Consider the following 13,625-nt stretch of genomic DNA (forward strand, 5'->3'; position numbering starts at 1 on the left):
AGGCAAATGACAAAAAAAAAATCTAAAATATTGATTCAGTTCACACTTATTAGGTTAGCTGAGATTCAGTGGTAAGAATTTGACTTATAAAATCTAAATGTGAGATCGGGGCCCATCATGGAGTTTATTAATATTAACATGCCTACTTACAGAGATCTCTCTTGAGTTCATTCAGGCTGCGCAGGGTCTCAGCTATGAATTCTCTGTATTCCACATTCTCTACTAAAACAATCACGGTTTATCTAAAAAGGCTTAGCTACTGCAAATTCTTTGTTTGGAATACCTGTGTAAATCCAGTCTTTTAATCCAAATGTCATGTGTAAAGTTCCTAAATGAACAGATTGTATTATGTTGTTTTTGGTCATAAACTGTCTTGCAATGCTCCTTCTAGTATGTCATGTTGCAACAGCTATCAAATGAACAAAATATGCCTTAACTGTATTACTGTAGACATTTGAATTTCAACACACACACACACACACACACACACACACACAAACAATGTTTAAAAAATGCATAGGCCTACATTTGATATGAGCATGATATGCCATATTTTACTAGAACGTATTTATTTAAACTGAATGTATTTATAGAATATATATATATTATTTACATACAAAGTATTTATAAAAATATAAAAAATACCTAATAAAATATCAACTTTTTATCAGAATATGGTGAATGAGGCTTGATATGCATTTAATCTAGAAAACTTTAAAGTATATCCTCATACCCAGATTAGCAGGAAGAGGTCTCTCTGATCCAGCAGGGAGCCAAAGAAGTGGTGGATGCTCTCTGTTTGGTTCTGATCTTCTCTTACTCTGCTGCAGTCTTCCTGCACCCTCTCCATGGCCTGCTGTCTCTCCTGCTCCATGATGTTTTTCACAGCTGACACCAGTCGGCCCACCTGAGCCTGCAGGGCTGAACCCATCTGTAACACCTGGGAGACATCACTCACAGAATAGTCCTCCTGAAATACACACACATACACAATATGTAATCCATGCATGTTGTGTTCAGTTATGAGAACCTGTGGTCCTTATATTTCAGGTTAGGAATATTTCGTTTTATTTATATTAAATATATTTTTTTACTAAATTTTATTGTATTTTTTACAATTATTTTATTGATGTCTGCTCCTAAAAACACATCTAAATCATTTAACCATTTACTCCCCGTGCATAAAATATGCATGACAAAAAAATACAACAAAAAATGTGCACTTACTAAAAGCTAATGACTAGTCATTCATAAGAATTCAAATGCTACACTGATTAATACAGACCTATTTGGCACAAGCTAAGCCTTCCTATTAAGTTAATCTGTCTCCTAATAAACAATTTTTAGAAAGCTGTTCCATTTGACTATACTGGATCAATGAGGTACCTCTCTATTAAGTCATTAAATTATTACATAAAAAGTGATGTTAATTTATTTATTTTGAATGTTAAAATGCATTTTTGTTTTAAGTATCTGACCAGCGCACTCTAGTTATATTAACCCATCCAATGCCATGAGGTTATGAGGGGAGCGATTGGGAAACATTTCTGTCATTATTTTTGACAGTGAAACTGATACTGACACTGATTGCACGGAAACAATAATTAAATTTATAAAAAAGTTGCCCTAACTGGTCCTGTGAGTTTTCATTGCAAACAATAACAGACCAAGGCAACTGGGAAAATCAAGAGATCAACTTCTTAGTGGCTTCTTGATCTGAATGTAGTTGGTTACAACTACAGGGTTGGTGTTTGGATGCATTACCTATATAAAACTGAAAAGGCTTACCTTTTTTGACTTGCAGCTTTGTGTGATGGATGATTTCTTACAGAAGCACAGACCAAATGTAAATGTAAGTGTGTGTGTGTGTGTGTGTGTGTGTGTGTGTGTGCTTGTGGGGCACCTGGCATGTCTTCTTATCCAGACTGACTGACAGCCATCACATGACCTGTTCCTTACAGAAACAATTATGAGGTGAGTCAGAGGAAGAAAAGGAAGCAAATAACACCTGGTAACTGTTTAAATAACGCTGATTGTTATGTAAAATAGACCAAGATATCCTATAATTGTCACGGTGTCTGGTCTGTGTTTCCCTGGGTGTCCACTAGTGGTCTCACTTCCCCATAGGCACCTCACCGCAGGCACTACATTTCCCACAAAGCCTTGTCCCTTCATCACGGTAATTGCACACCTGTTAATTGCATTCAGCTGTCTTCACTTTCATCATCATTATCCTGTCTATATAAACCGGTCTTTTTTCTGTCTGTGTCATGGAGGCCTTATTTTCCATCACCTAGTTTAGTTGTGCTTTCCTGTTGTGTTTTTGACTGATTTCATGGTTTTGGCCCCCTGCTTGTTTTGGATTACCCAATAAACACTGCTCTTGGATCTCTCGTCTCCAGTGTCTGGTCATTACAGAAATAAAGTATTGATATAGTATAGATGTTACGGTTACAAAACAAATGAAAACTGACATCCATTGTTTCATTTCTCCAGGTTAAGCATTCTTTTCATTTTAATAAACACTGTTCAGTAAGAAAAATGCTTGTGACCCAAACTTCCTTGTTTGAAAACATTTGCAGGAGTGGCACTATCACTTTTCGTTAAGAAGCTGATAAACCAGTTTGTCCAGTCCAGAGACACATTTAGTAAATGCGCAAAAACAGACAGAAAATGCTTAAAGATTTTTATAAAATAGAGACACCAGAGAAAGACTGAGAACTAAGAAACAGGACACTGGGAGTGAGAAAAAAGGAGATAAAGTAAGAAGATATTGAAGCAAACCTCAAGAACTTCAAAGTGACGGTCTGTGACGCATTATGGAGGCAGGAGAGGACTCTGATTGTCATGAAAGTAAGTTTTCACCATACTGTATGTAAATGTTTTAACGTTTGACAAAACTTATATACTTTTTGGACAGCTGATGATCTAACACAAAAAGTCTTCAAAATATCTTCTCTTATATCTCAAATTTAAATTATTTATATACTAAGTCACTATGTACATTGTTGTTCAAAGAATGAAAATATGTATAAGCTTAACTATGACTGTACATATTTTTGTAGTACAAATCAATATAGTAAGGCCAAAATGTTTTGCTTAATACAAATGTGAGAGATATATTGTGATTACAGTGAAAGTAATACCTAGAAGTTTTCTTCAAGTTTCAAAGCAGAAAGTGTCCTTATATAATGGATGTTAACATGAATGTACAGAGCTAATGATACAATGCTAAGCTTAAAAACTTTCTAAAATTGTTAAAAGTATGTAGGAATGTAATTTGTTTTGTCACCTAAAATCAAACACAACAATGCGAGGCAAACTAAAGAATGTTTTAATAATACAAACCACATGCAGGAACCAAATGCAGTGCAGAGTTCTCAATTTACACATTTGACTATACACTTAAAATATGATAATACATTTGATATGGTTTGCTAACTAAGTTACGATTCAGGTTCCTTAATTTTCTTTTGCAGATTGCCCAGCTCTTCCAGAGATAAAGGCCATTATAGTCGGCAGTAAAGCAGAGTACAAACGCAGTGCAGCTAAAACCATTTTTGGCCAGAATGACTGTAAAGTGCGAAAAGAGATAGTCAAGAGTGAAAAGAAGCAGAAGACAGTTCAGAACAGGTCTGTCACTTTGGTAATGACACCAGGATGGTGGAGGAGCTTCACACTGGCAGAGAGTGCTAAGTTTTTAAAGATGGAAATTGTGCATAGTTTAAAACTGTGTCCTGATCCACATGCCTTTCTTCTAGTCATCAATCTACACAAACCATTTACAGTCATGCACCTAAACAGTGTGGTGGAGCACATGGAGATTTTTGGTGAGCAGATCTGGAACCACACCATTGTTCTGCTCATGTATGACAACAAAGAGCAGAGAAATGAAGATAGCAAGCAATTAATTGAGAGAGCAGGGGACGAACTTGATATTGTTATAAAGAAATGTGGAAACAGAGTTCATGTCTTCAATTATACTGACAGCAAGGGGATAAATGTGGAAAAACTGTTTAATGAGATAGAGAGATTGGTAGCTGAACATCAAGGACAGTGCTTTAAAATTGAGAGCAAACTTTTTGAAGATATGGAGGAAAAGAGAAGAAACGTGAAGAAACAAGCAGAAGAGAGAGAGATTCAAGTAAAAACAAAGATGCAAACCTTGAAAGAACATCTAACAGGTAAAGTGCATCTTCTAAAATAATGTAAAAAAAAAAATTGCATAATTAATAGAAAATTAACAGAAAGATGGAATTATATAGCTCATATGATATGATTAGCTGAATGCTAAGATGTGTTCATGAACTTTCATGTTCTTTCTGGCAGATAAATTTTTTCCAGAATTAAGGATTGTCTTGATGGGTGGCAATATTGTTGGAAAGACCTCAGTGATGAACACTATTCTGAAAATTGAACAAGATAAGAAAAAAAATTACACAAAAAAGTGTGTGATAAGTGAAGGAGAGGTCCACAAGAGAAGAGTCATTTTAATCGACACACCTGGATGGTGGCCGTACGCGTCTGTAAAGGAGACTTCAGAGTCAGTCAAGCAGGAGATCATGTCAAGTGTTAGTATGTGTTCACCAGGACCTCATGCAGTTTTGCTGGTTCTGCAGTCAGGTGCTGCCTTCACTGAAGCACAGAGGAGGTCTGTCAAGGAGCACATGGAGCTCCTGGGTCGAAATGTCTGGAAGTACTGTATAGTGGTGTTCACCAGGGGCGAATGGATGGTCACCAACACAACTGAAGAACACATTGAGAGTGAAGGAGAGGCTCTGCAGTGGTTGATCAATAAATGTGAAAACAGGTATCATGTACTGAACTACATGGAGCAGGGGGATAGAGAACAGGTCAGAGAGTTGATGGAGAAAGTGGAGATGATGGCCAGAGAAAACACAGATCTCCTGACGCCTGTGGAAGGAGCGATGGAGGAGACTGACAGCGGCTGGGGATCTATCTGGTCAGACCAAGACAAGTTAGAGAGAGAAAGCTTTACTCTGGAGCCACCTGAAAGTAAGTATACTTACAAATTCCCTTTAAAACAATCATTTGATTTACTGTTAGCCAGTGAAACATGTTTATACAAAGTTTTATTAATTGTTACATTTCTTCCAATAGTGAACGAAGAATACATTGCAAAATGGCTTGAAAACACAGAAATTGTATCTAACTACAGGAACTTATCAGACTTTTCAAAAGACATTTCAGAAGATGTCACACTAAATCAAGATCACTGAAGTTTTCAGAGGTAAATACAGAAAACAGAAATTGTAAAATAAAGAATGCAATTACAGTGTATACACTCAATTTCATGCAGAAATGTACAACTAATTAAAATGATTTACTTGCACAACTAAGTTTTGTTTTAAATTGTAAATATGGTTTTTACTTTTGTAATCACCTCAACCTCATACCAGTTCCATTCATATTGTATGTGTATTAAACACAAAGTCACACAAATGTATATTCTGATAATATACCTAGTGTATGTGTAGAGTTGCTCCAGTGGAGTGCTGGAGATTTACATTTGTTCTTTTATTATTCTTATTCAAACAAAACCAGAAACAAAAATGTGTTTGAGTATTCTGCAAAACCTACAATCTTATTTACTTGCCTGTCATCATCTTTGTTTCTTCATTCATCATGGTTCACATTGTAAAGTAGGTTTTGTGCCATATATTTGTGAATTAAAAACACTGTTCGCTTTATGTTCTAATATTAATCCCATTCCATTAATTTATGTATCTTTTTCTGGTGTAATTCATTAAAATACCTGCTATGAATAAAAAAAATACCTTGAGTGTGTTTTTCCATGTATATATATTTGATACAACAAATCTTCAGATAACCATGGCAGGAAAATGTCTGCAACTCTCATCATTTTTTTAAAGGAAATATTAATGAGACAGTAAGAGAAAGACGGATGTATTACATGCACAAGAACTAACAGGAATTTACTCTCAAGTCCTTTACGTTTGTTTAAAGTGTTTTCTAATACAGCAAAGACATTGTGTAATGCTTTAATGTATGACAAATACTATTTTGCTTACTGATTTCCTTTAACAAATCTATATAAAAAGTCAGTGTGTATTCATTGTTTATGAAGTTAAGTAAAAGTGAAAGTTCAGTTGACTTGAGAGAAAAGGCTATATACATTATTTGGTGTCTTTTTTTTAACTAAAGCACTTAACTAATTTCAGTTCCAATGGTGACAGAACGTTTATAACTCTATCCCCTTGTCTTTTCTCCCTCAGTAATGACGAGGTGGGGTTTATTTTAACAATAAGTACAGAACAGATAAAAAAAAAAAGGGGGGTGGAGCTATGGCTGTTTCCAGGACCTATCTACATAGGGGCTAAGCCATCACATGTCCTGTTATTTACAGAAGCAATTATGACGTGAGTCAGAGGAAGCAAATAACTTACACCTGGCAACTATTTAAATAACACAGATTGTTATGTAAAATAGATCAAGATAGCCTATAAAAAAAGTATTGATATAGTATAGATGTTATGGTTACAAAACACATGAAAACTTACATTCACTGTCTTTTTGTTTTCTTTCTCCAGGTTAAGCGTTCTTTTCATTTTAGTAAAGACTGCTCAGTAAGATAAAAATAAAAGGTGAAAAAAATGCATGTGACTACCTCCTCGTCTAAAAACATTTGCAGAGCAAACAGAGGAGTGGCACTATCACTTTTCGTTAGGAAGCTGATAAACCAGTTTGTCCAGTCCAGAGACACATTTAGTAAATGCGCAAAAACAGACAGAAAATGCTTAAAGATTTTTATAAAATAGAGACACCAGAGAAAGACTGAGAACTAAGAAACAGGACACTGGGAGTGAGAAAAAAGGAGATAAAGTAAGAAGATATTGAAGCAAACCTCAAGAACTTAAAAGTGACGGTCTGTGACGCATTATGGAGGCAGGAGAGGACTCTGATTGTCATGAAAGTAAGTTTTCACCATACTGTACGTAAATGTTTTAACGTTTGACAAAACTTATATAAAATACTTTTGGACAGCTGATGATCTAACACAAAAAGTCTTCAAAATGTCTTCTCTTATATCTCAAATTTAAACAATTTATATACTAAGTCACTATGTACATTGTTGTTCAAAGAATGAAAATATGTATAAGCATAACTAGGATTGTACATAATTTTTTTTTTAAAGAAGTATAAATCAATATAGTAAGGCCAAAATGTTTTGCTTAATACAAATGTGAGAGATATATTGTGATTACAGTGAAAGTAATACCTAGAAGTTTTCTTCAAGTTTCAAAGCAGCAAGTGTCCTTATATAATGGATGTTAACATGAATTTACAAAGCTAATGATACAATGCTAAGCTTAAAAACTTTCTAACCTTGTTAAAAGTATGTAGGAATGTAATTTGTTTTGTCACCTAAAATCAAACACAACAATGCGAGGCAAACTAAAGAATGTTTTAATAATACAAACCACATGCAGGAACCAAATGCAGTGCAGAGTTCTCAATTTACACATTTGACTATACACTTAAAATATGATAATACATTTGATATGGTTTGCTAACTAAGTTACGATTCAGGTTCCTTAATTGTCTTTTGCAGATTGCCCAGCTCTTCCAGAGATAAAGGCCATTATAGTCGGCAGTAAAGCAGAGTACAAACGCAGTGCAGCTAAAACCATTTTTGGCCAGAATGACTGTAAAGTGGGTAAAGAGATAGTCAAGAGTGAAATGAAGCAGAAGACAGTTCAGAACAGGTCTGTCACTTTGGTAATGACACCAGGATGGTGGAGGAGCTTCACACTGGCAGAGAGTGCTAAGTTTTTAAAGATGGAAATTGTGCACAGCTTAAAACTGTGTCCTGATCCACACGCCTTTCTTCTAGTCATCAATCTACACAAACCATTTACAGTCATGCACCTAAACAGTGTGGTGGAGCACATGGAGATTTTTGGTGAGCAGATCTGGAACCACACCATCGTTCTGGTCATGTATGACAACAAAGAACAGAGAAATGAAGATAGCAAGCAATTAATTGAGAGAGCAGGGAACGAGCTTGATATTGTTATAAAGAAATGTGGAAACAGAGTTCATGTCTTCAATTATACTGACAGCAAGGGGATAAATGTGGAAAAACTGTTTAATGAGATAGAGAGACTGGTAGCTGAACATCAAGGACAGTGCTATGAAATTGACAGTGAACTTTTTGAAGATATGGAGAAAAAGAGAAGAAATGTGAAGAAACAAGCAAAGGAGAGAGAGAATGAAGTAAAAACAAAGATGCAAACTTTGAAACAACATCTAACAGGTAAAGTGCATCTTCTAAAATAATGTAAAATAATGTAAAATAATGGTCAATAACTTTGCAAAATGTATAGAAAATTAACAGAAAGATGGAATTATATAGCTCATATGATATGATTATAGCTGAATGTTAAGATGTGTTCATGAACTTTCATGTTCTTTCTGGCAGATAATTTTTTTCCCGAATTAAGGATTGTCTTGATGGGTGGCAATATTGTTGGAAAGACCTCAGTGATGAACACTATTCTGAAAATTGAACAAGAGAAGACGGTGACAAAAAAGTCTTTGATGAGAGAGGGAGAGGTCGACCAGAGAAAAGTCATTTTAATCGACACACCTGGATGGTGGCTGTACGCATCTGTAAAGGAGACTTCAGAGTCAGTCAAGCAGGAGATCATGTCAAGTGTTAGTATGTGTTCACCAGGACCTCATGCAGTTTTGCTGGTTCTGCAGTCAGGTGTCGCCTTCAATGAAGCACAGAGGAGGTCTGTCAAGGAGCACATGGAGCTCCTGGGTCGAAATGTCTGGAAGTACTGTATAGTTGTGTTCACCAGGAGCGACTGGATGGTCACTAACACTATTGAAGAACACATTGAGAGTGAAGGAGAGGCTCTGCAGTGGTTGATCAATAAATGTGAAAACAGGTATCATGTACTGAACTACATGGAGCAGGGGGATAGAGAACAGGTCAGAGAGTTGATGGAGAAAGTGGAGATGATGGCCAGAGAAAACACAGATCTCCTGACGCCTGTGGAAGCAGCGATGGAGGAGACTGACAGCGGCTGGGGATCTATCTGGTCAGACCAAGAAAAGTTAGAGAGAGAAAGCTTTACTCTGGAGCCACCTAAAAGTAAGTATACTTACAAAATCCCTTTAAAACAATCATTTGATTTACTGTTAGCCAGTGAAACATGTTTATACAAAGTTTTATTAATTGTTACATTTCTTCCAATAGTGAACGAAGAATACATTGCAAAATGGCTTGAAAACACAGAAATTGTTTCTAACTACAGGAACTTATCAGACTTTTCAAAAGACATTTCAGAAGATGTATGACTGTAAAAAAAATCTACTGTAGAATTTACAGGATTTTACAGGCAAAAAGGTAACTGCATAGCAAATAATAGTTAATTGCTGTATGTGGAATACAATAATTTGTAGTATTTTAACAGTAACACTGAATTAAAGTTGGAGTTTATTTTACAGCAATATTCTGTAATTTAACCAAAGGTACAGTATTTACCTGGCAACAAAAGTTGCCAATAAAATCCTGTAAATACCCCTAAATCCAATATTATGTTGTAATAATTTAACAATGAAACTGCCGTAAAGAATAATTTTAACAGTAAACTATAAAATACTGATATAAATGCATTCAGTCGCGCCCCGAGAATTTTTTTTACAGGGATGGTCAGTTAAGGCCACAGTAAATCTTGGGGTGGCACATCAAAATAAAGAAAAAAAATAAGGGTTTGCAATATTGACAAAAAGTGATATCTCTGTGATTTCTACTCTATTCTATATAGCTACTCTGGTGGCGCCAATCTGCAATCTTTTATTGCAACCCCTTGGGAGCACCCCTATCATGAGCTCTATCTTAATAGATTTACAAATTAATAAAAACCAAGTCAAAGATATTGCAAATAAGTATTTATTAAAACTGGCAGAAAGACATTACAGGGCTTTTACTGGTAAAATTAAATGTTCAGTCTTTCAACCGTTAAAATCTTATCATAAAAATAATATAGCATCACAAAATAAATACAAATACCTGTTAAAAAAATAAGCCATTTTCAGAGTAGAACATTAACTTTCTATAAAAACGAAGGTCAATCAACAGAATTTGTATAATTTTGGTAAAAAAAAAAAATTTTAAAGAAAAGGATTAAAATAAAATGCTGGAATCAACATTAAATCACATATTCTGTTGTTTGAGCTTATGTTCTATTAAATGAAGAATATTCCTTCAAAAGACAATTTAATAAATACATACTGAAAGTCCACCAACTTTCTGAGAGGAGCACACACATGAGGGTTATCTCTCTTCTGAGACTTTTCTATGTTTTGCCTCTATGTATCCGTCTTGTATCCAGTGAGTGTTGTGATTCCAAGAAAACATCTGCACATAAAAACAAGCAGAAGCATCAAGATAAAGTTAAGTATTGAATGAAACTAGCTCAATAAAATTAATGTAAAAATGCCACTTTTACAATACAGTCAGCATTTACCAGTACTTAAAGGGTTACTCCATCCCAAAATGAAAATCTTGCCATTAATCACTTACCCCCATGTCATTCCAAACCCGTAAAAGCTTCGTTCTTCTTTGGAACACAATTTAAGACATTTTGGATGAAAACCGGGAGGATTGTAACTGTCCCACTGACTGCCAAGTAAATACCACTGTCAAGGGCCAGAAAAGTATGAAAGACATCATCAGAATAGTCCATCAGTGGTTCAACCATAATGTTATGAAGGGACAACAATACTTTTTGTATGCAAAGAAAACAAAAATAACGACTTTATTCAACAATTTGTCTCCTCTGCATCAGTGTAGCACCATTTTGGAGAGTATCTGCTGGACACAAACTGCAGCCGCTGATCTGTGTCAGCTGGGTCACATGGATCCGCTTTCTATGTTTATTTACGCTTTGATTTTAATGAAAACAGCGTATCTGTGTGGTGCAGCTAATATAATAAAAAATAACGACTTTGTTGAATAAAGTTGTTATTTTTGTTTTCTTTGCATACAAAAAGTATTCTGACGATGCTTTTCATACTTTTCTGGGCTTAGACATTCTTAATTATTTGGCAGTCTATGGGGCAGTCACAAACCTCCCGGTTCTCATCCAAAATATCTTAAATTGTGTTCCAAAGACAAACAAAGCTTTAATGGGTTTGGAACGGCATGGGGGTAAGTGATTAATGACTGAATTTTCATTATGGGGTGGAGTAACCCTTTGAACTAAATAAGTAACCTTTTTCGCAAATAGTCAAAAGCCACTGGGTGGACCTGAAATTAATAAATATAAGCAATAATGTAACCTACAATGCAGTATTTCAATATAAAATGTAATCTAAATTCCAAGTTTATCAAATAATTTAAAGAATGAATACATTACCGAATAAAATCAGCATCATCAGTCTTGAAGCATCAAACATTTCTCCACATCAGCTGCTCTTCTTTGCACCTACAAGAAATAAAGAAAATAATATTGTGATTTCTTTAAATAATTTACATAAACGAGACCAAAATTAACACCCAAAAAGGCATATAACTTACGTTATCAAGAAAATGTTATTATAATATTACATTGTAGAACTGTACCACCAATCAAATTAAATAATCTACAGTTCAAAATTACAACTGTGTTATGACATTAATGTTTTACATTAATTTTTGAAAATACAATTAATAAATGTTAGAAAAATGAAATACTTTTAAACATGAAACTAAACCTCCATTAGGTGGCAGAAAATAACTTAATGTGTGAGTCATTCATTGAATCGATCCGTTCAAAAAGCTGAATCATTCAGCAAAAACACAGCTGAGTTTTGATTTGAGCTTTGGTCTTTGTTTCAAACTATTTTCGTTGAAATAGAACAACAGTCAATATTGTGTCTAAAAAGTAAGTAACTTGTTAACTAATTGTTTATTGAACTATGTATTTGCAATCGTGATACTCAGCAAAACAGCTGACTTGTTATGCTACTTATATCATATGTTATAAATAAACTCAACCGTTGAGCACTCATGTGTTGTATGTGTGGAGTTTATGTGTGCCGTTAAGCTTGTTTTGATGTTGAATGAAACGTTAATCAGAATCAGTCTCGCGTTTCGATGATTCCTTAGTCTTTTGTTATGTACATTTTTTTTCTCTCACACAAATTAAATCAGGGTAACTTGCCCAGTCGACATGTCGAGTACAACTACAGAATATACACAATTAACGTTACTCATGTTACATGTAACGTTAGTAAGTAAGGCGTCAGGTCAATATGGGACAGTTGAAAGCATATAAACAAATGAAATTTCTCATATTTTGCTGTTCGTCAGTTATTTCGACAGATAGTAACGTACTATGACAATCGTTCGCATAGGGCTTTATGATAAAAGTTAGGTAAACACTACTTTAAATGCTCTCAATAAGAAAATTGTACTTCCAAAAATCGAAAATCGGCCTAACTGTTCTATGAGAGCAATTCCCAGTTTACTGCACAGAAGTTACTAAGGCCACTTGTCTAAATGTCATGATAGGAGGCTACTGTGACATGATATCGCTTATAAATTAACTTAAATAAATATCATTTCTTAAGTACTATAATAAAGTGAATTTACCAGGAATTATAAATAAAGCCTCTTATCTTCAATGATTCTCGGGCTGCTCCATCCATTCAGATTTGAATGATGCAAGCAATCCCATAATGCCACACTACAGTAAGTTAGTGTAAAAAGCAGGAGCTACACTGAAACACCTGCTTCTTGTAAATGAATTACAGTTGACGTGGAAATATGCTGTTAACAACTGTAAAACCTTATTTGACCCATAAAGCATTGTGAATTACAGCTGCATCTTGTACTACAGCAGTTTTTTTTACAGTAAATTAAGATCACTGAAGTTTGCAGAGGTAAATAAAGAAAACAGAAATTGTAAAATAAAGAAAGCAATTACAGTGTATACACTCAATTTCATGCAGAAATGTACAACTAATTAAAATGATTTACTTGCACAACTAAGTTTTGTTTTAAATTGTAAATATGGTTTTTACTTTTGTAATCACCTCAACCTCATGCCAGTTCCATTCATATTGTATGTGTATTAATCACAAAGTCACACAAATGTATATTCTGATAATATACCTAGTGTATGTGTAGAGTTGCTCCAGTGGAGTGCTGGAGATTTGTCTTCATTCATCATGGGTTCACATTGTAAAGTAGGTTTTGTGCCATATATTTGTGAATTAAAAACACTGTTCGCTTTATGTTCTAATATTAATTCCATTCCATTCATTTATGTATCTTTTTCTGGTGTAATTCATTAAAATACATGCTATGAATAAAAATAAAAATACATTGAGTGTGTTTTTCCATGTATATATTTTGGATACAGCAAATCTTCAGATAACCATGGCAGGAAAATTTCTGCAACTATCATAATTTTTTAAAGGAAATATTCATGAGACTGATGAACCAGAACAGTAAGAAGAAGACGGATGTATTACATGCACAAGAACAAACAGGAAATGACTCGCAAGTCCTTTACGTTTGTTTAAAGTGTTTTCTAATACAGCAATGACATTGTGTAATGCTTTAATGTATGACAAATACTATT

The 13,625-nt window shown here is 34.5% G+C and overlaps 2 protein-coding genes across 2 annotated transcripts; both read left to right on the forward strand.

Annotated features, from left to right (window-relative positions):
- Positions 1 to 2,675: 2,675 nt before the first annotated feature.
- On the forward strand, positions 2,676 to 5,485 carry LOC127951522 (uncharacterized). Its single transcript, XM_052549418.1, has 4 exons — positions 2,676 to 2,853; positions 3,480 to 4,184; positions 4,330 to 5,016; positions 5,122 to 5,485. Exons 1-4 carry the CDS (start codon positions 2,820 to 2,822, stop codon positions 5,238 to 5,240), a joined length of 1,545 nt encoding a protein of 514 aa, XP_052405378.1. The 5' UTR covers positions 2,676 to 2,819; the 3' UTR covers positions 5,241 to 5,485.
- A 1,241-nt stretch (positions 5,486 to 6,726) lies between these two features.
- On the forward strand, positions 6,727 to 12,885 carry LOC127951524 (uncharacterized). The gene is made up of 4 exons (XM_052549421.1): positions 6,727 to 6,955; positions 7,595 to 8,299; positions 8,465 to 9,145; positions 9,251 to 12,885. The coding sequence occupies exons 1-4, from the start codon at positions 6,922 to 6,924 to the stop codon at positions 9,349 to 9,351; spliced, it is 1,521 nt and encodes a 506-aa protein (XP_052405381.1). The 5' UTR covers positions 6,727 to 6,921; the 3' UTR covers positions 9,352 to 12,885.
- The last annotated feature ends 740 nt before the right edge of the window (positions 12,886 to 13,625 follow it).

This window comes from Carassius gibelio, chromosome B2 (assembly GCF_023724105.1).
Source record: "Carassius gibelio isolate Cgi1373 ecotype wild population from Czech Republic chromosome B2, carGib1.2-hapl.c, whole genome shotgun sequence".
Lineage (NCBI taxonomy): Eukaryota > Metazoa > Chordata > Actinopteri > Cypriniformes > Cyprinidae > Carassius > Carassius gibelio.